The sequence below is a fragment of the Dendropsophus ebraccatus genome, chromosome 8 (assembly GCF_027789765.1).
Source record: "Dendropsophus ebraccatus isolate aDenEbr1 chromosome 8, aDenEbr1.pat, whole genome shotgun sequence".
In the NCBI taxonomy this organism is placed as follows: Eukaryota; Metazoa; Chordata; class Amphibia; order Anura; family Hylidae; genus Dendropsophus; species Dendropsophus ebraccatus.
The window spans coordinates 113199477-113226297 of NC_091461.1; the positions used below are offsets into that span (position 1 = coordinate 113199477).

Sequence of the window (26821 nt, forward strand, 5' to 3'; positions counted from 1 at the left end):
CTGTTTTACTTATCAACTTGTTTATTGTGTGACAGTAACTTTGTGCAGCCATAGTGGTCTGTAATTCACAGACCACTACATTATAGACAGTGACCCGCCCCACAGTTGCGCTTCTAGGACATGTCTTATTTTTTTTGCAGAAGGGATCATAGCCTATTCACGGATCCACAAAACCTGTGGATATGTGAATGGGTACATCGGGTCCTAAATTTTTCTTAATTGTGGATCTTCAATTACAGACAAGTTTTGCAGACATGTGAATGAGGCCTTACACTATAAAGTGTCCCTGTCACACACAAAAAAAACATTGAGGGAGATTTATCAAACATGGAGTAAAGTGAAACTGGCTCAGTTGCCCCTAGCAACCAATCAGATTCCACCTTTTATTTTCCAAAGAGTCTGTGAGGAATGATTATATATATATATATATATATATATATATATATATATATATATATATATATACCTATATCAGAGGAGGTCGCAGCACCGATACCCTAACAACCAGAACTTTTGAAATGTCTGGGTGACGCGCCTCAAAGTGACAGTAATTGTGATAGTTTCTTATTCAGACATATAATTTTTTTTCAGATTCCTGGACCACAGTGGTGCGCTGCCTGATCACACAACTCTGCCTCTCATTCAGGTGAATGGGGTCATGTTGGGATCCACAGGTGGACGTGACTGTAACTCTGCAGTTACAAGAAAGAATTTTTGGTGATTGTGGGGTCGCAAATGAGAGGCTGAATCGTGATATCACACTTAAAGGGAACCAGTCAGCACAATTGTGCTGATTAAAGGGGTTATCCAGTGCTACAGAAACATGGCCACATTCTTTCAGAGACAACACGACTCTCGTCTCCAGTTCAGGTGCGGTTTGCAATTAAGCTCCATTCACTTTAATGGAACTGAGCAACAAAACCCCGCCTAAGCTGGAGTCAAGAGTGGAGCAATGTTTACCTCAAAAATGAGGTGTGAACAGGGCCGTATCAGGAGGGAAACCTCATCCATGGCATCCCAAGTTATATCACTGTTCAGTCCAGAAATCATGTCTCTCGATGACAACCAGTTATATAAAATCAGACCACGTCTAAATTATCTGATAGAATATACACCCCATCAATTGGGGAACCACTTTTTTAAAAGTTAGGGGGTATACTGGCCAGGACTCCACTTTTTTTTTTTTACAATGCCCTGGTAGGGGGTGGATGAAAACAATAACGTACATCCCAGCACCAGTGCCGGTGTCCACATTCCACCACTTTCCACTCTAAGATGAATATTGAGACATGATAAACGTGGGCAGGCCCTTTCAGCCATTCAGCGGCTGTAGCGGTGTCCCACCTCTGCGGTGACTGGCTGGCTAGGCCTGGAATGGATTCAAGTCCTGTCTCAGACCAGGAAGTGGCCGTAGGAGACCAGCGGCAGAATGTGAGTGCCAGCAGTCGAGCCGGGATTATGAAAAAAGTGGTCCTGGATGGATTACCCCTTTAAAGAAGTCCAGCGAAAATTTTTAGTAAATTATTGTATTGCCCCCCCCTACACACACACACACGAAGTGCTTATAAAGTGTTTTTTTTCCCTGCACTTACTACTGCATCAAGGCTTCACTTCCTGGATAACATGGTGATGTCACTGCCTGGATAACATGGTGATGTCACTTCCTGGATAACATGGTGATGTCACGACCCGACTCCCAGAGCTGTGCGGGCTGTGGCTGCTGGAGAGGATGATGGCAGAGGGATGCTCAGTGTCCGTCCAGTGCCCTGTGTCCCTCAGTGTCCCCCTGCCATCATCCTCTCCAGCAAACACAGCCCGCACAGCTCTGGGTCGTGACATCACCATGTTATCCAGGAAGTGACATCACCATGTTATCCAGGAAGTGACATCACCATGTTATCCAGGAAGTGAAGCCTTGATGCAGTAGTAAGTGCAGGGAAAAAGCACTTTATAAGCATTTCCCATAATAAGTGTATATTGGTGATTTGTATAACTTTTGGGGGGCAATACAATACTTTAATAAAAATTTTCACCAGACTTCTACTTTAAGAGACGGCTGCATTTCATACTAGTCCTTCTACCTAAGGGGGCCCGATATGGCATAAAACTTGAGAAACCACTAGTCTACACTTTTGTGTTTTTAGTGTGGCAATGTGGGAGTCAGCCAACTAAACCCTCTAGGATTCCCGGCATCGGTAATTTTAGATAAATTGACTACAAAGTGAAAAAATGCTTATTTTTCTGTGCTGTCTTCCAACAAAAGGTAGAAATACATGGAAAGTGCTAGTATTAAAATATAAGTATTGTTGAGCACCCTGAGACGTCGGTTTCTCTGTAGTCTACTCTTTGGGCCTATTATGTTGTGTTAACTGAAGTGACACAGCACAAAGACAGGATAAAAAGGCACTCCGAGCGAAACTGTACCACTCTATTCTTCTGCAACAACACGTGCTGTGGCCGAGGGCAACATCCTTAATTTGTATATTTCCTTACACCGGAGAGGACAATGGAACCATTTTCGAACATTCTCTGCAATTGTCTACTTTTTGAAAAACTGTAATGGTCAGATTATCCAAAATGTGTATTTTTTTTTTAGTTATTTGCTCATAATAATAACAATAATAATAATAATAATAATAATAATAATAATTGTAACATATTAAACCCATTAAGCAAATAAAAGACTGTTGTGTATTGGAAAAATAGCGAAGTAGAAAACGGTTATGGCATATGTAAAGCCATTGCAAAGATATTATCATTTAAAGGGGCACTCCAGAGAAATAATTTTAACTGGTGTCAGATTTGTAAATGACTTCTGTTTAAAATTCTCAAGTTTTCCCTTACTTATCAGCTGCTGTATGTCCTGCAGGAAGTGGTGTATTCTTTTCAGTATAACACAGTGCTCTCTGCTGCCACCTCTGTCCATGTCAGGAACTGTCCAGAGTAGTAGCAAATCCCCATAGAAAACCTCTTCTGCTCTGGACAGTTCCTGACATGGACAGAGGTGGCAGCAGAGAGCACTGTGTTAGACTGGAAAGAATACACCACTTCCTGTAGAACATACAGCAGCTGATAAGTACCAGAAGACTTGAGATTTTTAAATAGAAGTATTTTACAAATCTTTATAACTTTCTGACACCAGCTGATTTAAAAACATTTATTTTTCTCTGGGGTACCTCTTTTAGGGTACTTTCACACTGGGCAACTCGCAGCGGAAATCTCGCTGCGAGTTTTGCAGCGAGATCCGCTACGAGCTAAGGTCCTGGCAGGTCCTGTGCACACATACAGTATGTAATTCAGCCACCCCCTTAACCCCTTCATCGGCTTCCGCTTGGCTCCCGCTGTGTGTATACGTTACCTGTCTCCTTGCTTCACGGGGTGCCCAGCCGTGTGTGTGCACAGGACCTGCCAGGACCTTAGTAGAAATGAGCGGACTTTCCGGATTTCTGGATTCCCGCTGTCTGCCGGCTCCGTGCAGCGGGTGGATACCTCCTAAGGAACGCCTGGAAAACTGGGATACAGCCAATGCCAATGGGGGCCCGATAATACCTGTAAACAAGCGCCGTTCTGCTAGATCGGCGCTCGTTTACTGGGCCTATTACACGGCCTGATAATCGTTTAACAGTAATTCAAATAAAGATCTGAAAGGAAACAGAACACAAAGGCTTCACCCATAAAGTCAGGGGCCAGTATGGAAGATGGCTCCCGGTCCTGGGTGGGTAGGATGTATCCTTAAAGGGAATTGTCCATTTTTGATGGTTTTTAAGTAAGCAGTGTCTGGTCCCTTAATTCATAATGAAGAAAACTCTCTCCTTCCATCATAGAATATTGTGGAGTAGTAACTACTGAAAAAAAAAAATCATAAATGGTTAAATTCATATGCTGGCAGTGTATCATCGGCTGAAATGATTGTCACAGATGAGCGGACCTTCAGGACACACGGATTCAACCGAACTGAAGTGTGCAGCATTTGATAACTGGTGGCTAAGGAAGTTGGAGGCAGCCCTAGGGAGTCCTGGAAAACATGGATACAGCCTAAAATTTCCAGGCATCCATCTTCTTCAGCTATCGGTAATCAAATACTGCACGCTCGAGGTTCGCTCATCTCTATTCATTGTTAAATTTTACCCAAACAACTGTTTTAGTGGAAATCAATAGAGGTGAGTGAACCGGGTTCGGGTTAAAGTCAATCCGAACCCGAGCGATCGGCATCGGCATTGCTGAACTTGGATAAAGCTCTAAGGTTGTCTGGAAAACTTGGATACAGCCAATGACTATATCCATGATTTCCACATAGCCTTAGGGCTTTATCCAAGTTCAGCAGCCACTGCTAATCAAATGCCGAAAGTTCGGGTTCGGAAAGACTCGAGCATGCTCCAGGTTCGCTCATCCCTAATAATCAACATATTTCATGTAATATATACATTAAGTCAATAGAATTAAAAAACAAAATACACAGAAAACATCTATAAAACAGTTAAAAAATCCAAAAAGATCACTAAATAAGAACACAAAAAAAAATAAATGAATTGTAAGAGAATGAAAATCCTGTGTGCCATCATGATTCTCTTTTTCTCTGTGTCTTATCATTTTGGATCACATCAGATTCCCCATTGTGGTTTGAAAACTTGACATTTTAATTAAAAAATTTTTTTATTGCTTTTTTAAATTTATGATTATTGAAAACTATGTAAACCCTCCCACAGACCTTTAACCCCTTTTTAGACATGAAGGATTTGTAAGTTAGGATGGGGTAGCTGATGGCAAATTAAAGGGGTATTCCGGCAATTAAAGGGGTTGTCCGGCGAAAAAAAATTATTCACAGAATAACACACATTACAAAGTTATACAACTTTGTAATGTATGTTATGTCTGTGAATGGCCCCCTTCCCCGTGTCCCACCACCCCCACCCGTGTACCCGGAAGTGTGGTGCATTATACTCACCGCATGTCGTGTCGTCCACGGTCTCCGATCGTCAGCAGTGACGTCTTCTTCGGGAGCTTGGCGGATCTTCCCGAGTGCCGGCCACCCTCTGCAGCGTCATCCGAAGCTCAGCCGCGATTGGCTGAGCATAACTGTGCTCAGCCAATCGCGGCTGAGCGGCTGATGACGCGGCCACGTCATCAGCTGCTCAGCCGCGATTGGCTGAGCACAGTTATGCTCAGCCAATCGCGGCTGAGCTTCGGATGACGCTGCAGAGGGCGGCCGGCACTCGGGAAGATCCGCCAAGCTCCCGAAGAAGACGTCACTGCTGACGATCGGAGACCGTGGTCGGCACGCGACAGGTAATGTATAGCGCACCACACTTCCGGGTACACGGGTGGGGGTGGTGGGACACGGGGAAGGGGGCCATTCACAGACATAACATACATTACAAAGTTGTATAACTTTGTAATGTGTGTTATTCTGTGAATAATTTTTTTTCGCCGGACAACCCCTTTAAACATACAATTCTATAATTGAAATGTAACTTTGCTAAGTAAATAATTATTATTTTTTTCCCAGTGAGTAAAAGAGTGACATGGTCCTTCCTAGTCAGAAACTGCAGGGCTGCTCAAGCCCTGGTCCCTGTACAGTTAGGTAGCACTAGCACTGCTGTATGCAGATACTTAGCCTTTCCTTATGTCTATATTAGAGATGAGCGCTACTTGTGATAGCGTGAGTCTGATTGTTCAGTGACTAAAGAAGTTAGATGTAGCCCTGGGGAATCCTGGGAAATATGGATATAGCCATAGGACATAGGCTGCATCCACGTTTCTCCAGACTCCTTAGCGCTGCTGAATGATCAGACTTGAGCATTCACAGGTAGCGTCCATCTTTAGTCTATATAATACATGTTAGCGTTAGAATAACCATTACACTTGATTGATTGAAGTGGTGTCATGGATGTTTGACTAATACCCAGTGATGCCCCCTGCAGCATTCGCCCGGTACTGTCGATTTTCCCGCCTTTTACCATAACCCTAAGGGCACAGCTACATTGGATGGATTTTTAGCTTTTCTGGATTTTCGTAGTTTATAAACAACTACATATTGATACCAAAAAGACAAAAAAAAAAATCCTTGGCTCAGTTTACTGCAACTCCTACCTGTTCACCTCCTACGGCAATAATAGATACTCTGGAGCAGCGGAGGGATCTGACAGCTGTCAACCTCCATGTCAAGCTCAGGTTCTTTGAAAGGGTCTTGAAGGACAACTAACATTCTGCACTTATTGGGCTGTGAAGACGGTGTGAAAGCTGTTAGTAAGAACGGATCGATAAGAGAAATACAGAAGGACGGCGATTACCAGAGCTGGGAGCCATCTCCGATAGAAGAAGATGCCGCGCCGCGCCTCAGATCTGTCGCTGTTAATACTGTAGACTTAGAGAAGCTGCGGCTTCTGCGCATCCAGTAATGGCGCCTTCTTATTATTATCTTACTCTCCGCATTTGTCTAAGAAATACAGACTCATTTTTAATCAGTAAAACATTTCCGGCAAACTCCTCGTCTCGGGGGTTGCCAGGCAACGGAAGAGATTCAGCAAAGGACGTTAAACCCGTACAACACAATAAAAAAAAAAAAAAGTTATCCGGAGGCTTGAAAATTGGATCTGATGAATGGCGCCAAAGAGAATGGTCATGGGTAATTTCTTACCAACCAGGGCCTAAAGCAGGAATTTTTTTTTTTATTTGTTTTTATTTAGGATTTTTCCAAAAACATTGTACATAGACACTCCAGTACAAAAGAGTAAAAGTACAATATACAATATACAGATCTCTTAAAAGAGAAAAGAAGCAACACCTTCTTACTGTTCACATTGGAACCAAAAATAATCAACGTGAACTCCATGGTTTTATCACAGTGCACCGTCAGTATCAGCATACCTTTCTGCCAGCATTCCCGACATATATCATAGACGTCCTCCACTTTTCTCATGTGAGCATTAGCACAAAACTTTAGAATCGAATTACAAAGGGTTTGTAGTCTTCAACCATAGAACACATAGGCCGGCATAAGAGCTGTATATCATTTACAGGGAGGAATCTGTCAGCATTACTATCTATACTTATAAAATTTAAAGGGAGAAACAGAAAGGCAGTACTATGTGTAACTATATTGTTTACATGGAGAGACAGGGAGGCAGTCCTATGTGTGCCGACATCATTTACAAGGAGAAACAGGGAGGCAGTACTATGTGTGCCGACATCATTTACAAGGAGAAACAGGGAGGCAGTACTATGTGTGCTGACATCATTTACAAGGAGAAACAGGGAGGCAGTACTATGTGTGCCGACATCATTTACAAGGAGAAACAGGGAGGCAGTACTATGTGTGCCGACATCATTTACAAGGAGAAACAGGGAGGCAGTACTATGTGTGCCGACATCATTTACAAGGAGAAACAGGGAGGCAGTACTATCTGTGCCAACATTATTTACAAGGAGAAACAGGGAGGCAGTACTATGTGTGCCGACATCATTTACAAGGAGAAACAGGGAGGAAGTACTATATGTGCCGACATCATATTTCAAGGAGAAACAGGGAGGCTGTACTATGTGTGCCGACATCATTTACAAGGAGAAACAGGGAGGCAGTAGTGTCTGTACCTATATCATTTACAGTGAGATACAGGTAGCCATTACAAGCTGTACTCCACTTATTTATATAGAAAGACAGGGAGGCAGTAGTGTTTAGCGAATATGCCAAATACTCACCATTTGACGCCCGGTGTCTGGAGACGTTGGATGCCGCCCTAGAGAGACTTGAAAAACATGGATACAGTATACTGGGAGTCAAATGCTGATTGTTTAGGTTCAGAGAATGTCGCTAAACCCAAGTCCACACAGAACTTGGGGGCAGTACTATCTGTATCTGTAACGCCCGGAGTAGTGGATCCACTGGACCGGCACCAGCGATGGCACAAACCTCACCAGGGAGCGGAGTCTAAGGGGCCGCTGGTTTTCACCAGAGCCCGCCGCAAGGCGGGATGGACTTGCTGCGGCAGGCGACCCCCAGGTCGCTACCCCTGGCTTGGTTGCTGGTGTCGGCAGGCGAGGCGTGGCAGGAGCAGTAGGCAGGAGATGGCACTGGCAATGGTCTGCAGGTGAGAGCGCACGTGACAGGCTGAACGCAGGAACAGATGGAGTGACAGGGAAACAGGAACCAGGAACAGGGACTAGGGACCGGGTAACGGACAGGACTCAGGAACAGGGACTTGGGACCAGGTAACGGACAGGACACAGGAACAACAGGGAGCTGGGCCAAACGCTATGGGAAGCATGTAGAGGCTCCAACACTAAGGACAGGGCATGCTGGGATTTATAGGGGAGTGATTGGTGACACTAACCAATTAGGAGCGCACTGCCCCTTTAAATCTGAGACAGCCGGCGCGCGCACGCCCTAGGAGGCGGGGACGCGCGCGCCGGCCGGCACAGACCGCACGGAGGAGAGGTGAGGCGCCCCAGGGGCCGAAGCAGCAGCAGCGCCGGGTCCCTACACAAGGACCCCGGCGGCTGCACGGGACAGGAGGCGGTCGCGGGCGGCAACCCGGAACGCGGGAAGCCGCCGCGGCCGTGACAGTACCCCCCCCCTTTGGCCTCCCCCTCTTTCTTGCCTGCAAATGGCACAGGAAGCCACAAAGTCTTTGACATCTTGGGATAGGCTGGGCCACCAGTAGTGGCGAGAGATCCGTTGGCCGGTCTTACGGACTCCAGGGTGCCCGGCCTCCAACGAGGAATGTCCCCACTTCAAAATACCTCTTCGAAGCGCAGGGTGAACATGAGTCTTTCCGGGGGGTACTCTCTGAAGAGTGGAGGTGACGACTGGTACTAGGCGATCAGGCGGTATAACGTGGCAAGGGACTGTGGGTCTGTGGACGAGGACCTTCTGTAAGTTCTTCCGGTGGTGAGAGGACACGACCTTAGTCTTGGGTACGGGGAGAGGGTACACCTCGTCAGAGAAGGCATCCGCCGAGTCTTGGTCTTCTGCCGGTAGGCCGGATAGAGGCTTGGCCGGGACAGGAAATGACATAATACACTTGGTCTGAGGTGACTTGAGACACTGGTGGGAACAGTCCTGACCCCAACTGAGAATCTCCCCGGTTCTCCAGTCCAGCTGAGGGGCATGTTCTTGTAGCCACGGGAGTCCCAGGAGGACCGCGGGGGAAGAATGGGGCAGGACGTAGAAGGATATCTCTTCTTGATGTAAAGGACCCACCTGGAGGACTAAAGATGCGGTCTGGTAGTACACACGGTCGGTAAGAATTTCGCCCGTGACCGAGGAGATAGTCAGGGGCCTGGCTAGTCGGGTCACTGGTAGCCGCCATCTTTGGACCAATGTTGCCGCAATAAAACTGCCTGCTGAGCCAGAATCGAGGAAGGCAGTAGTCTGATGATTTTGTCCTGAGGGAGTCCGGATGGAAACTGGCATAGACAGACTTGGAATGGTGGCATTCGCACCTAGGGACACCTGTCCCACCGGACCTAGGTGCGAGCATCCTCCGGATGTTTGGGGACGTAGGGGACATCCCAGCCGGAAGTGATCGGAACCACCGCAATAGAGACAGAGATTCTGCTCCAGGCGCCGGATTCTTTCATCAGGCGTCAGGTGAGCCCGTTCCACCTGCATAGGAATCTCAGGAGAGGGTTGGGACATCGAAAGGTCAGGATTCTGGAAAACCGGCGCCAGCTGGGGATGGCGACGGGAATGGGTTAGTAAATGTTCATGCCGAACCTCCTCCTCCCTCTCCGAAAAACGAGTATCAACTCGGGTGGCCAGTAGAATGAGTTCGTTCAGGGAGGTAGGCAGGTCTCGGGCAGCGAGCACGTCTCTCACTCGACTAGACAGGCCCTTCTTGAAGGTGGCCAATAGGGCGGCCTCGTTCCAGTCCAATTCAGCTGCCAGGGTGCGGAACTGGATGGCGTAGTCACCAACAGAGGAGCTGCCTTGAGAGAGGTTGAGGAGAGCAGTCTCGGCTGAAGAAGCACGGGCAGGTTCCTCAAAGACGGAGCGAAACTCGAATAGGAAGGCCCGGAGATTGGCAGCAACAGGATCATCACGGTCCCACAGTGGCGTGGCCCAGGCCAGGGCTCTACCTTCTAATAGGCTGATGATGAAAGCCACTTTAGAGCGCTCGGTGGAAAACTGACTACTCAAAAGTTCAATGTGCATGGTGCACTGAGTCAGGAATCCTCTGCACAACTTAGAGTCCCCAGAGTACTTGCTTGGGAGGGCCAGTCGGAGTGAAGAAGCAGCGTCAGGAGATGGTGTGCGCTGGGCAGTAGTCTGCTGCTGTAAGGCGGCAGTGAGTTGCTGGATCTGCTGTGACTGTTTCTGGATTTGTTGAGCCTGTTGCGCGACCACTCTGGCGACGTCACGGAGATCTGGCACCTCGCCGGGATCCATGGTTGGAGCCTACTGTAACGCCCGGAGTAGTGGATCCACTGGACCGGCACCAGCGATGGCACAAACCTCACCAGGGAGCGGAGTCTAAGGGGCCGCTGGTTTTCACCAGAGCCCGCCGCAAGGCGGGATGGACTTGCTGCGGCAGGCGACCCCCAGGTCGCTACCCCTGGCTTGGTTGCTGGTGTCGGCAGGCGAGGCGTGGCAGGAGCAGTAGGCAGGAGATGGCACTGGCAATGGTCTGCAGGTGAGAGCGCACGTGACAGGCTGAACGCAGGAACAGATGGAGTGACAGGGAAACAGGAACCAGGAACAGGGACTAGGGACCGGGTAACGGACAGGACTCAGGAACAGGGACTTGGGACCAGGTAACGGACAGGACACAGGAACAACAGGGAGCTGGGCCAAACGCTATGGGAAGCATGTAGAGGCTCCAACACTAAGGACAGGGCATGCTGGGATTTATAGGGGAGTGATTGGTGACACTAACCAATTAGGAGCGCACTGCCCCTTTAAATCTGAGACAGCCGGCGCGCGCGCGCCCTAGGAGGCGGGGACGCGCGCGCCGGCCGGCACAGACCGCACGGAGGAGAGGTGAGGCGCCCCAGGGGCCGAAGCAGCAGCAGCGCCGGGTCCCTACACAAGGACCCCGGCGGCTGCACGGGACAGGAGGCGGTCGCGGCGGCAACCCGGAACGCGGGAAGCCGCCGCGGCCGTGACAGTATCTATATCATTTACAGGGAGAAACAAGGAGGTAGTATTAGGGGGACAGTACCATCTAGACCTCCATTATTTACAGGCACTACTATCTTTACCTTTATCATATACAGGGTCTGGTAACAAGGAGGGACTACTGTCTATACCTCTTTGAAGGGGTTGTTCACCCCCCAAAAATTTTTACAGTACTTATCAGCTGCTGAATGTGCCGCAGGTATATTCTCTCCAGTCTGACACAATGCTCTTGGCTGCCCCCTCTGGCTGTGTCAGGAACTGACACAGCCGATTCAAACGATATAAAGATTTTTTGCATAATAATCTTTCTGTGTTTTAGGACCGTAATAGTACAGTTTTGTTTTTTTTGTTAGGCTGTGTTCACACTGGGTTTTAGCAATCCATTTTATACAAAAAACGGGTAAAAAACTGATGTATTTGTGTACATCTGTTTTGATCCGTTTTTCCATTGACTTCCATTATTAAAAAAACGAATTAAAACGCATCCGTTTTTTGGCGTACACAAAAATGTGGTTTTTGTATTCGTTAAAAAAACGGATACGTTTTGATCCTTTTTTTTATCTGTTATTTTAATGATTGAAGTCACTGGAAAAAAACAGATCAAAACGGATACACAAATACTGTACATCAGTTTTTTTTAATCAGTTTTTTGCATAAAACGGATTGCAAAAACCCACTGTGAACCCAGCCTTAGTTTTTTTTGGAAAAAAAGTTACTGTTCGCCGCTATAAGTAACTTCCAATCAGACATCCATTGTTCTGCATCCCGGTGCTGTGTGCTAATGTTATATCCTAAATGACCTCGCCTACGGAATAACAAACATCCCACGCAGAAATCATTACAGCGGGAAAGATACAGGCGAGGCTTCTCTTCTGGCAGGATACTTTTCACAGGATTACACTTAATTTATTTCATCTCATTTTGCATCCAGCAATGAAATGACCTGGTGGAGACTGCAGCTGGGGCTTAGCAGCTTAGGTGTTTGTTTCGCTTCCTGTCTTAGTGAATATTTGTCAACAAAAACAGCTGAAAAGCAAGAGAACGCGAGCCGCGCCGAAATCCCAGGGTATGAAACGACTCGATCGGCATAAGAATTGATACAGCAAAGCCTCACTGCACCTATATAGCGCAGCATACCACTGGTATACCTCAACTTACAGGATATCTCACTTATCTCCTTATCATTGGCTCAGAAGATGAAGAAAGCCATTAGGAATTAGAAAAAAATTTGTAATCATTAGTATAAATGTAAATTTATATCAGTATAAGGCTATGTTCACACTACGTATAAGCACGATGGCAACAACGGCCGTACTTTGTGCGGAGTGTAACATAGCCTATTCAGCTATGGGATCCCGGCCGGAGTGTATACACATAGTATATGTTCCGACCAGGATCTCACACGGGACCGCAAATAACTGACATGTCAGTTTTCTGCGGCCGCAATTCAATGAATGAAATGCGGCCGTAGGAAACCCTGTCAATTCACACAGTGAAGCGATCGGCTCCGGCCGCTCGCTTCACTTTGTGCTATGGGAAGCTCTGATGCGGATGCGCCCGCATCAGAGCTCTGCCGCTAGAAAGATCATCTGGCCGGTACTTAACATCCGGAACGGCCGGATGTTCACAGCGTGTGAACATAGACTAAATATAAATGCAACGTTATAGTTCTTTCATGGAAGCTAATTTAGGTCCTATGCAAAATTAACAGGTTTCTAGCATTATTTTACCCAAATTTTCCATATAAAACTGTATTTGAAGAAGCCTCCCAAAATACAAGGTTGTACCACAGTGTTTGCTTAGAAAAAGATTTCATTTGTAACTAATAGGAGGACTAGTCTCTATATCCTCCTCTTTTTACTTCATTTAAAAGCATTAAAGGAGTGAAAATTTTTTATAAAAGTCCAGCGAAAATTTTTATAAAAGTATTGCTTCACTTCCTAGATAACATGGTGATGTCACTTCCTGCATAACATGGTGATGTCACTTCCTGGATAAAATGTTGATGTCACGACCCGACTCCCAGAGCTGTGCGAGCTGTGGCTGCTAGAGGGGATGATGGCAGGGGGATGCTCAGTGTCCTTCCAGTGCCCTGTGTCCCTCAGTGTCCCCCTGCCATCATCCTCTCCACCAGCCACAGCCCGCACAGCTCTGGTCGTGACAGCACCATGTTATCCAGGAAGTGACATCACCATGTTACCCAGGAAGTGACATCACCATGTTATCCAGGAAGTGAAGCCTTGATGCAGTAGTAAGTGCAGGGAAAAAAAGCACTTTATAAGCATTTCCCGTAATAAGTGTATATTGGTGATTTATATAACTTTTGGGGGGCAATACAATACTTTTATAAAAATTTTCGCCAGACTTCTCTTTTATTGCTTTTAAATGAAGTAGACCATGTCACCTTGATCAAAAAGCTTTTTTCCGTTTCCCAATCCGTTGTGCTGTTCCCGAGATATGGGCAAAAATAGGATTATGCAAATGTACTAGTTTTGGTGCACTGAAGGTCGTCTAGAGCCAATAAGTGCACCACTTTGACTGTCTCGCATATCAACCCTTTTAAATATTGATTCCTTTCCCTTTTAGTAAATTTGCAGGACTGAGTTTTGAAGAGCCAAGTGTTGCAACTTCACTAGAAGGGAAGGTGTTGTGTATTTTAAAGGGATGTTTTTTTAGGGGTTGTGAACTACCTAAAGTGTACCAAACCAGGATATTTGCATTCTCAAGTTTTTGCCCATATCTTGGGAACAGCTTAACAAATTAAAAAAAGATAAAAGCCCTTTGATCAGGGTGATCTGGGCTACTCCTAAGTTATTCCCCTTAAGGGTACTTTCACGTGTTCCTGATTCACAGTATAGTAGGTATGTGAGAACGAATCCTAACTATTCACAGTCTCCTTCTTCTCTCTGTCTTTTTACATGGGCCATTGTGCACAGACAAGTGCGATCAGCGAGAGAAGAGTCTATTATAGGCCCAGTCAATCTGCAGGATGGTTTGTGTAGATTTTTTTTCATCGGCTGATCGCTGGCCACTACACTGGCTAATTATAAGCAATGAGAGTTCATGCCTGCCGATAATTAGCCTGTATAAAAGGAATGGTCCATACCCACACAAGCTTCAGGGCCAGCCTCTGTCCGTGGTGTGCAGTGGAGGTTGTGCTGTTGACTGATTTTGGACACTTATTGTTTGTGGTCAGAACACTGCTCTATTCCTTCCTTGCAGTGTTGATTGAATTGCACCACACCCGTCTCTTTGCTGACCTCGATGGTTAACCTGAGTGATTGATAGATCCCCTCACCACTCTCCTTCCTTCCCACAAGCCTGTTATCTATGTGGTCTCAGTGCCAGAGGTTTGGTCCAATCACAACCTGTACCGGTACTCTGAATTCCTCAGACTCTCATTTCTGTTCTTGCTCTAAGTCTTTTTAGATTTGGCTAGCATATACCTTTTGCTGTTTTTATCCCCTGGCTTTCTATGACTTTACTTTGTTTGCTTGACTATCCCTTGTAGTGTTTGTTTGGTCTTGGTGTGCACTGTTACGTAGGAAGGGACTGCTGCCCAGTTGTCACCGATAGACTAGGGACAGGTTGGCAAGTAGGCTGGGACAGTTCTGGGGGGCTTGGCTCTAGGGCTCATGGTCTGTCTTCCCTGCCTGATCTCTCTAGGCTTACAGTCCAGACAATTAGAGTATAAAAACAGTAAATTTAGGAAAAGAGAGCTTACTTTGACTTGGTACAGAAAAACCTCCCTACTTCCTGCTGGGGCTTCCTGTTCTGTCTGTGATGATAAGGAGGAGGCTGCTGGAAAGTGATTTATACTGCTTTGCAGCAAAAGATGATATCAATAGATAGTGGAGACAATGGGAGCTTAGTCTCTCCTCACCTGTAGAATGAGGTCACAGTGCATGCTTAGAAAGAATTGGGTCCAGACATGTTTATGGTGTTTATGTCTATGGGGTTTGCTGTAAAGCATATCAGTAAATGCTGTTAAAAACAACTCGGGCAAGATGGCCGCCCTCATAATGTACTACAAATAAATTTAAAGTAAAATACTAAGAAAAAACATCTATAATCCACAAAAAAAGTAAATAAATAAATAAATAACATTTAGTGTAATGTTCCTTTAAGAGAAATCATGCTTTTCCATTAACTTAAAGCCAACTGGCCACTGATAAATGCATACAAAATGTCCCTGGCCTCGTACAGTTAATGTTGCTACAAGACCAGGTCCTCATAGGTCAGGCTGCAAGCGGCAGATGCCTCCAGGGTGACAGAGTGATAGATGGGCAGGAGGAAGACTGATGAGTAAGAAGTCATAACACCTGGCGGCCCGTATCACTAGATGAGAAGAACAAACAGGCTGAATGTCAGAAGGATTGTATAAAACGTGGGAAGTAAAGCAGAACTGGTACATAATAATGTCTTGTGCTGCGTCATAGTAGTAGTTACCGCCACACTGTGATCATGTTGTTACCAATAGGAGTGCAGTTATGTTTCTGAGCATCATGCATGTTTATGCCCTGTACTATTCAATGTAGAAATACTGACAGATCCTGTCTACTACAGCCCACAGGACACCTTCTCTATATACTACACCCCACAGGACACCTTCTCTATATACTACAGCCCACAGGACACCTTCTCTATATACTACAGCCCACAGGACAGGTCCTCTATATACTACACCACACAGTACACATCGTCTATACTACACCACACAGGACACCTCCTCTATACTACACCACACAGGACACCTCCTCTATACTGCACCACACAGGACACATCCTCTATATGCTACACCACACAGGACACATCCTCTATACTACACTACACATGACACATCCTCCTCTATACTACACCACACAGGACACATCCTCTATACTACACCACACAGGACACCTTCCTCTATACTACACCACACAGGACACCTCCTATATACTACACCACACAGGACAGGTCCTCTATACTACACCACACAGGACACATCCTCTATACTACACCACACAGGACACCTCCTCTATACTACACCACACAGGACACATCCTCTATACTACACCACACAGGACACATCCTCTATACTACACCACACAGGACACCTCCTCTATACTGCACCACACAGGACACATCCTCTATATGCTACACCACACAGGACACATCCTCTATACTACACTACACATGACACATCCTCCTCTATACTACACCACACAGGACACATCCTCTATACTACACCACACAGGACACCTTCCTCTATACTACACCACACAAGACACCTCCTATATACTACACCACACAGGACACCTCCTCAATACTACACCACACCGGACACCTGACATCTTTTTTATTGGCTTTCTCTGTTTCATAGCTGTTTCGGATAGACATGGTAATTTGTGACAGTAACCGGACGTTTCCAAACACTAAGCTGCGAGTTTAATAGGGGAATAATTCTGTAAACTCTTTTTTTTACACTATTAATGGAATAAATTGAGAAACATTTGGTTCTAAAACAAGTTAAATAAGTGGCTATTTAGCCTTTGGATAATGGCCTGGCTGTCTGGGGTTTGAAAGCCCAAATCCTCGGCTGAGGACATTAGCGTGGGTTTTATCGCCAGTGGGAGGCGAAAATAGTTTCTAGAACAAAAACATCACATTTCTAAAGTGACTCTTCATCCCGGTTTTCTTTATAACGCGGCTCACGGCCTTTCTTCACTTCTGTAAAATGCCACTGCCGTAATTAAACATGGACAAAGCCTATTGTGATTTTACCATGTAGCTTTTTACTGAAATGTTTCTCTACTCCTGGGAGAATTGGGGGTCACCAGCATGACCACCATTATAGGTCCCACATGGGGTCACCATAGAGCTTGATTAGGCCGGGTTCACATTACGATTGTGCCTTCCGAAATACGGATACCCTATTTACACCTGGTGATTACCCGCGGGTTGCTTCCTACACTTTCACTCTGACTCAAAAGCATGGTTTGCTTCACTTTTGAGTCAAAGAACTCTCGCTGCGGCTTATCTCTACCAAAACAAAGGGGCCAAGTGGTGATTTTCCATCACACCTGACCCCTATCTTCAACTACAATATTGGACGGTGGTCGGTTGGTAGAGACTAGGGATGAGCGAACCGAACCGTTACGAACCAGTTTCGTTACGAACTTAGGGGAAAGTTCGATTCGGGACCGAACCGAACTTTGAGAAAGTTTGTTGCGAATCTGGTAAAAATAACAAACTCGACGCAAAATTGTACTTTGTCACAGAATAGACCAGGATACAAGGGATTATTACTCCTATAATCCCTTGTATCCTGGTTTTCTGTGAATATCAAGATGTGTGACGTCACCCCTGTTAGGGTGAAACCTTAAATTAGTCTCCTCAGATATACCTGGGTGCTGCCTAATCAAAAATGTAATGTGACAGCTGTCTGTGAGTATCAACCAAGACACATGAAAGCAACTTCAGTGTTCAAGCTGATCGAATTTATTAAGGGAAAATTAGTTCATATCTTTACAATCAGGTTTACAAAATAGGGGAACCCTGTTTAGCCGCAACAACAAAAAGTTTTAAAAAAAAAGTCCCCAAAAGAAGTCCCATCACTGTCTGAGAAACAAAAACAGTCCCATTACTGTCGCAGAAACAAAAAAAGTCCCATCAGCTGTCCCAGAAACAAAAAAGTGCCATCAGCGGTCCCGTCACTGCACAGTTGTGTAGAAGAATGTAGGCGACTCATTGGGTATCTTGGTGTCCAAGACCGTGCACCCCAGTGCTGATGTCTGGTCCTTTAATTATGGGCAAGGGCAGTAAATGTCTGTTACTGCCCATTGGGTCAACATTCCCCCAGAAGACCACCAGAAAGTTAGCCCATTCTTGCCACTGTCACCTCCCTGGTGCTTTAGGGGGGCAGTTCTGGAAAAGTTCTGCCTCCACCAGCTTGCAACCATCCACCGCTTTGACTGCAGTCCAACCTGCCCCGGTGTCTTACCAACGATGTCAGGCCCGGCGCTCTCAGGCTGTCCTCCATTTTGTGAGCCTGGGTGAACGAAGCCTTAGTGGGCAGGATATAGCAACTGTTATAGCAACTGCAACTAAACGAAACTATATCCTATCAGACTCCCACTATTGTAGCTGCAATTATTCAGCCGTTATAGCAAGGTTCGTTTTAGGTTCGGTTCGTACGAATCCGAACTTAACGAAAGTTCGCCGGATCGAACCAAACTTTTCAAAAGTTCTCTCATCCCTAGTAGAGACCATTACATCTAATACTGACAGCTGAACCCACCGTGAGACACTAAGGTGCCTTGATAAGGGTCTTTAAACATCTTTGCATAATTATCTGGTCATCCAGTCACAGTTTGGGGCCTTTTACACGGGATAACTAACGGCAACAAGTGTTACTAGAAACGCTCCTACGGCCGTTAATCGGCCAGTATAAAAGTCATTGCCGGCCACACAGGGTTATGTGCGTCCGGCAACGATAAAAGAAAACTGACAGCATAGATATATATATTCCCACTTCTGTTCGCTCCCCGCATCCGCTGTTATCTGGAACTGAAGTGACAGGCCGCTCAGCCAATCACTGGCCATGACGGGACCACCATGGGCAGTGATTGGCTGAGCGGCCTATCATTCAAAGACCAGTGTAAAAGTTTCAGCAGCGAGCAGGCATAAGCGAGAAGAACACCAGGAAACATGTACAAGTATGTATAAAGTTTACTATATTTTTACACATGCAGCGATGCGCGATCAGTGGCAGATGATTTTTAGGCAGGACTAAGGGCCCTATCACACGGGACCATTATCGTGCAAAAAATCATTATAACATTCGAATATAAGCGATAATCGTTCTGTGTAATTGCAGGCAATAATCGGAAAATCGCTCGTATGCCGTTGATCGTTAATTCTGAACCTAAAATTATCGTTAATTGTTTGCTGTAATTCCACATTTATTCGCTCAAGTTCCGCATTTTTTCACTCGTTCAGTGTAATTGCACATTGTTCATTGTTTTGCTGGGATCAGATGGAATAAACGATCATAGTAACGATCACAATAATGATCATAGTAACGATCATAACTAACGACCATCGTTCTGCGTAATATGGTGAAAGATTTCAGGTTAATGATAAACGATCTTTCAATCGTTTATCGTTAGTCGTTAATCGTTAAAAATCGCTCCGTGTAATAGGACCCCAGCCGATGATCGTTTTCATGATCATTGTCTTTATTACACGGAGCGATAATCTGCCAAATCAGGCCAATTTGGCAGATTATTGCTCCGTGTAATAGGGCCCTTACTCTGTTCAGCCCCTATAGTGCCACTGCATAGCAACTTGCACAATGCCAGATCTTTTCAATTCTGATAGTGCCATTGATATGTTAGCCTCCGCAGTTTGGACTAATTTTAGTCCCTATAGGACCATCCTAAATAGGAATTAGGTATCTGTACAGCAGGACTATTCTGGTGTTGATTATCATTAGTAGAGATGAGCGAGTAGTGAAATATTCGACTTTCGAGAATTCGAATCGAATAGGCACCGAGATTTGACTATTCAAACGAGTATTCGATCCCATTATAGTCTATGGGAAAAAAATTTGAGGCACTTGGAAATCAAAATTCGACCAATTGGAGGTCACCAAGTCCCCCATGAAACCTCCCTAAACGATGCCAACACCTCCGGAATGACACTGGGACATTAGGGGGAGCATGCCTGGGTGCACCCAACACCCCAAAATCGCTGTATAATGCCACTCTTTGCAGTTGCGAAGGAAAAATATTTGCAAATGCTTTACGGCAATGTTCACACATTTCGTTCCTATTTCTTGCGCAGCGTTTCATACATGATTCCAATGTGCGTCATTAGAGTTCACACTGCGTCCATTTTTTTTTTCCATTTTTTGGCGAAAAACTGATGTATTTGTGTGCATCCATTCTGATCCGTATTCCCATTGACGTCCATGATTAAAAAAAAAAATGTACACAAAAATGTGGTCGATCATGTTTTTGTGTCTGCTAAAAAAAAAGGATGCAATTCTTTTTTTATCTTTTATCTTTTTTTTTTTTTTTTTTTTAAATAATGGAAGTCAATGGAACATCGTTTTTTCATCCGTTAAATCATTTTTGCATAAAACGGATGAAAAAAAAAAAAATGACTGCAAGAATGCAATTTTGCAAAGTTTAATTCATATAGTTCTACTATATATCTCCTTTAAAACAGTAGAAGATGGGCACTATCTAAGACATGAGAGGGATTTATGAAGGCCGGCGTACTCATATCCCGGTCTTAAATTAGGCCCATAGGCGTAAATAATAATAACTGCGGTGCGGGAGGAGAACACACCTCCTCCTCTCCTTGCCGCGCCCCCCTGTCATACGGCAGGTGGACGCCAGGGAGAACCAGCAAATCTGTGCCTTCTCCCTGGCGTACGCCCCTGCCACATGTTTCATAAATGTCCCCCCTAGTGTTTACCTCCCCTCTTGGATGGTACATTCTTGGATGTCCTTGGACATACCCACCAAAACGTCAAAAACATAGTTAAGCCATGTGTACACCCCCTTTAAGCCACGCCTCTTTTCATTTCCCATGTTCATTTCTCCATCTTGCCTACACTGGCAGATACATGGAGAAGATTTAGCTGTCTCCTCATGCGTATAGTAAACAGCTGTATCCGGAAACCGCTCTTCTATGCACATGAATCCATATGGTTTCCTCAAGGCGCCGTCTTTCGCGTCTTCACAAATGGCTTTTATTCTGTGGGTAACCAAATACAATTAAAACAATAAGGACTTTATTACCGCCACTACTTGGCGATGTTCTTTACATATTTAATTATATCGCTCATTATGGTTGGGAGAAGAAAAAAAAAATCCCACCTCATCTCGGTGCTGAAATATGCATATTTTTTATTTCGTACAATCACAATGACATTTATTATCCGTATAAAATCCAAGTGTTTTACAGAAATCCAAGAGCGATAAGAGCGGCGCACGGCGGCTTCTGAAGGAGCGGCGCAGATTACAGCTGACATGCTTTGTTAGGAGACAATTCATATAACTAACCGTAATCTTTCCCAGCAAAGCAGACTGCAATTTATACGTATAAATAAAATATGCAATATGCCGCTCGCTTTTATATTGCTTCTCTGTTTTATGCCCGGATTATCCATAAATCTATTCAATAAAATTGAAGCAATATTAATGGCTCTCACTTTCTTGTTTTCTATCTATGGCTTTTTTGATTGAAAAAGAAAATATCCAGCACGGGAAGCAAATCGTTATTCTGCATCTGTCTCTTTTTTTTTTTTTTTTTTTTAGGACGATGTCTGAAAGGAAAGATAATAACAGCGGGATAGAGGAGACGGGAAAGAGGGAAACTTCTTACTAGAAACAGAAACTTCTGCTCTAAAGTATTGGATACATTGCAGAAATAGGAATTATCTGATATGTAAATTGTGTTGACTCAAAAGTCACTGAGAAACAAAAAAATATTCTGAAATTGTCTGTGATATATTAAGGTAGCAAACAAAATATTCCTATAACTATCTGTCTCTATGATATACATACCCTATCTATCTATCTATCTATCTATCTATCTATCTATCTATCTATCTATCTATCTATCTATCTATCTATCTATCTATCTACAGTATCTATCTATCTCCTATCTATCTATCTATCTATCTATCTATCTATCCATCCATCCATCCATCCATCCATCCATCCATCCATCTATCTCACATATTTGTTAATAAGGATGAAAGAAGACAAGAGTCCATCAAATTCAGGCTAGGTTCACACTATGTAAAAAACACAGCCATATTTCATAACAACGGCCGTATTTGCGCAAACAACAGCCGTTATTTTGCAAATAACGGCCGTTGTTTGCGCAAACACGGCCGTTGTTATGAAATACGGCCGTGTTTTTTGCGTAGCGTGAACCCGGCCTTAACCTGCAGAACCCTACTGTGCTGACCCAGAGAAAGGCAAAAAAGCCATTATGATCCAGATGCCATTTGCCCCATCAAAGGGAGAAAAATTCCTTCCCGACTCCAATGTCAATCAGAATAATCCCTGGATCAACATTCTATCACATGTCCATCCATATCCATCCACCTCACACACTTTTTTGCTCTCCCGATCATTTTTCTTTTTTTTCTCCTCCATCTTTCTACGTCATATCATTCCCCCATTCCCGGATGTACATTCCCCCATTCCATGATCCTTGGACCAATAACCCTCCCCGTGGTTAACAGTGTTGTTTCTTTGGGGAGGGGAGAAGTTCACAGGCTCTCGCCTCCCAGTAAGGAATGGGTGGGGACTAGACATTGGCAAACCGAGAATTTGATAACCGGTGGCTGAAGAAGTTGGATGCAGCCCTAGAGAGTTCTGGAAAACATGGGGACCATCCAGTCAGTTCTTCCTTTTTTAAGTATCCATTAGGGCAAATTTTTTGAATACAAATCAGAAGAGATTCTGGTTATGTATAAAGGGAAGCCAAGAGAAGATCTTGTCACTCAAAGTTAGGTAGAAGTAAGTAAAGCAATACATTTTGCATATTTGATTTTTGGATGTTTTCATTCTCTGTTTTTTGATATTTTGTTCTCAGTCAAAATTAAGAGAATACGTTCTACTTGTATAGTTGACCTTAAAGAGGACCTGTCACCCCCTGTGCCGGGGTGACAGGCTCCTGACCCCCTGCTAGATCCCCCTATACTCACCTAATCGCGCCGGGTCCCGCTTCCTGATGCGGTCGGGTCACGGAGATTTCAGCTCCCAAAGCCCGGCGCGCGCTGACAGGAGAGTCCGACGCTCATAGAGAATGAATGGGGAGTCCGATGCTCCGTCATTCTCTATGGGCATCGGACTCTCCTGTGAGCGCGCGCGCCGGGCTTCGGGAGCTGAAATCTCCGTGACCCGACCGCATCAGGAAGCGTGACCCGGCGCGATGAGGTAAGTATAGGGCACTCTAACGGGGGGTCGGGAGCCTGTCACCCCGGCACAGGTATCCTTTAACAGTGTGTAACCATTGTCATTTAGTGTCATACGTAACATCCCATAAACTGATGATTCTTCTTGGTTTCTTCTCCAGCCTCTCCAACTTGACTGCAACCATTGTGCAATTGTCTCAAATTCTGGGCAGATGACGGGTCAGAAGGCAGGACATGAGATCGACCAGTCTTCTTGCATATGGAGAATGAACAATGCTCCAACCAAAGGCTACACGGAAGATGTTGGCAAAAGGACCACAATCCGGGTGGTGTCCCACACCAGTGTACCTCTGCTGCTCAAGGACCCCGATTACTTCTTCAAGGAAAGCAATGATACAGTCTATGTCATATGGGGTCCATTCAGGAACATGCGACAAGACGGAAAGGGGATAGTCTACAACATGTTACGGAGAACAGTGGAAAATTACAACAGTGCCAAGGTTTACATAACAACCGAGATGCGTATGAACTACTGCGATACCATCTTCAAGAAAGAGACCGGTAGAGATCGGTGAGATGCATGCTTTTCTATGGGGTAACTACTGAATATCATCCTACACGTTATGATTGCGGGAAAGGACGCATTTGCAATTTTTGCATATATGGCATAATAGCTGTAATTGCATTGTATTATAATCATACCCCAATGGTATTGTATAGACGTGAAATGGGCAGTGTTGGTAGTGTCGGTACTTCCTATCTGAACTATCAGGTTGCATGCCTATGGTAGTCTGTATCCCCTTATATCGAACTCCTAAATTCTTCATGATATTTTTCTACATCAATCTATAGCTCAAAAACATATTTAGTTGACTTGTCCTACTGTGCCATCTGTTTCATTCCAGCTCAGCTGGGTTTATGTGTTTTATTACTATAACTGGATCATATGATTGCCAGTCTGACCCACAGGAAATCACAGTGTTTAGTGTGTCAGAGGAAGTGGGTCAGCTGACATCCTTTACATTACAGGATGACATCATCACTTACCTGGTCTTTCCTGACATCTCACAGACCCAGCTCAGTCTGTATACTGCTGCTGCTATCTCTGTGGGATTACATTGTACCTCCCCATAGGCTGTGTTCCTATGTTGGCTTTTGAAATTTTTTTAAATGAAATTATGCTCTTTATTATCCTGAAATTGTGGCAAAATTGGGCTATTTTACTGTAATTGCACAAATGGTGGTAGAAATTAATATTTTTGCTGCAATTTGGAAAATTACAGCAAAAACACAGCCGAAACGCGATAAACACACAATGTTTTTATACAGCTTTGACAACTTGAAATCTTCATAAAACACTTAAAAAATTATTATATTAAGCCACGTAAGAGTCTTATCTTTACTGGACTCCAGCAGCCAGCCAGGAGATCTCATTAAGAACTGTAGTGAAGAGACTCCACCCCCTCTCTCGGCCAGAGGCTTCATGGGAAATGTGGGCAGAATTAGGAAATCATTTCAGAGGGCAAATACAAATCAATATGGCTAAAATCATATGCCTGTCACTTCAGCTAAACAGGTAAGCACATATACAAGGCTTACAAAAGAATATTTTATCCTCTAATAATAACTTATGCTGCACTATACAAGCAAAACAAAAATAATTCCTAGAGTCTAAGATCTTAGGGATGGAATCATAGAAAAAGGATTTCAATTTCACTTTGCTAGTGGACGCAAGGGACCAGGCATACTATGTTTTTGGAACTTTGGTGTTTACAGTGGGCCCACTGATTGGGACAATCCCTTTAATAGGTAAAAAGGCCTTTTGTTGTACATATAATACAAATCCAACCCTCCATATTAGAAGTTAGCATGTTTCACCAGCTAATACTGTTAAGGTATTCCCATTAAAGGGGTACTCTTGCGCTGGCATCCCGCCTCCTTCACTGAGTGGCTGAGCGGACCTGAGACGTCACATCTCGGGCCCGCGTCAGACACCCGGAAGCGACCGGGCACCGCAAAAGTGCCCCCACGCTGGAGTACCCCTTTAAATAGTGTACTTCATAAAAGTGTCCGAATTTGGCAATTTCTCCGTATCCGAACTCTCGTCATTTCACTCCCCGTGTCTGGAGAAGGTGGATGTAGCCTGAGGACTGCCTGAAAAACATGAATATGGCCCATGGCCTATGGCTGTATCCAGGTTTTCCAGGACTCCCTAGGACAGCATCCAACTTCTCCAGATGCAGACGGAGTTAAATGCAGAGAATTCGGGTTCAGACAAGTTGACAAATTCGGACACATTCATGAAGTTCACTCAACACTACCATTAATTAATTTTATGGTAGAACATTAACATTAAAGGAGCTTTTTCGTATGGGCATACTATTGGTTAAGAGGCCAGGCCATTAACATCTGATCAGTGGTGGGCCAGTACCCAACACTCTTGCCGATCAGCTGAGCAGAGCCGCGGGACTCATACTACGCAGTGAACAGATACGGAAGCAGAAGACTCCATTTATTGTGTAGCGGCTAGGGTGGGAGATAGAGTGGCAATAACCAGGCGCGGTCATACCCCGGTCATAGCCCGTGTCTGGCTCTGTTCTCTGTGTGCGAACTGAAACATAGCTCCATAGCTTCACCTTATGGCCACCTACCAGTAAAGACAATACTCAGGATAGTGGCAAGAGCCTTTTTTACCTTCCAAAATTTTTCCCTAGACTACTCACCCTTCCAACATGGACTTCGTTGCCCACTAAGATTTTGATGTACTATTTCTTTGTTCCGCTAATGCAGTGTGTGTCCTTTTTGGCTTCAATCTCCCGCCCTCCTCTACTAGTCTCATCTAACCGTCTCCGCAGTCATTATAGGTATATAAATTTTGCATTGTCTTTAGATCATCTTGCGTTGCGTTCTTCGAGGCTGTCTCTCGCTTTGCATCGTAATAACATCAGTATCATCGGTACATTGTTCCCTCATTACACATGAGCCCCCCTAGGAGGCGATGAAAGCTACCAGTCTGCATTATTTATTCTCTGATATCTGGAGAAGTGACGTTCCTAGTTAGGCCTTTGGGCACAATTATGGAAAAGCTATTGAACATATCTTACATTACGAAACTTTGGGAGAAAAAAAAAAAAGAAAACTCGAATGGCGTAAAGCAGCCAATATGCCGGTGTCGGGAGCGCGGTCTTATCTGGAGCCTCGGTGGTCCGGGAAACATTTTTTTATAATAATTAGTCTCAGCTCCCTCATAAACCATAACTCCGCTCTCGCTGATAAAAGTGCCGGAGTTATTGAAATGTAATTTGTTTGGTTTAGATTGAAGCTTCGAGTCTCATTTAAAGAGTATTAGATTACCGGGAAAAATACAGTTTGTCAGAGAAAGTAATGGATCTCGCTACCCGGCTGAACAATGTAAAAAGGAATGACTGTGTCAGAGTCCTACAAGGAGATAAGAGCATTATGGCAGCCGAGGTTCCTCCTGATGGGGACATGAGATATTGTTTCAAATGCCGTACCATTATACTGAGCCGTCACAATCCCCGCTACGTGGCAGAGATCCATGCGGCGGTACAAAAGGTTGAGAGCGGTGAGAATGGACCGATGACAAAGAGGGGGGGGGGGAAATCTACCTTAAATCACCATTGAAAACCACATCTTTAATAAGTACAATATTCAGTGCTATAAAATATTTTTATAGAGGTCATACCTCCGCAGTTCTGATATATCACTCCTATACGCCTATACAAACCTAAGTGATAAAAATAATGACTTCCTGCCACCAA

General features: G+C 44.8%; 1 protein-coding gene across 3 annotated transcripts in view; it reads left to right on the forward strand.

Moving 5' to 3' along the window:
* The window catches only part of ST6GALNAC3 (ST6 N-acetylgalactosaminide alpha-2,6-sialyltransferase 3), a 210845-nt gene that overhangs the window by 95984 nt on the left and 88040 nt on the right, over positions 1–26821 (forward strand). For 2 of the 3 annotated variants that reach the window (XM_069981472.1, XM_069981473.1), the window contains exon 3: positions 23201–23634. In XM_069981472.1, the coding sequence (XP_069837573.1) occupies positions 23201–23614 (414 nt within the window). In that variant the 3' untranslated portion in view covers positions 23615–23634. The remainder of the gene's footprint in view (positions 1–23200; positions 23635–26821) is intronic. The other variant, XM_069981471.1, reaches the window with a different exon arrangement.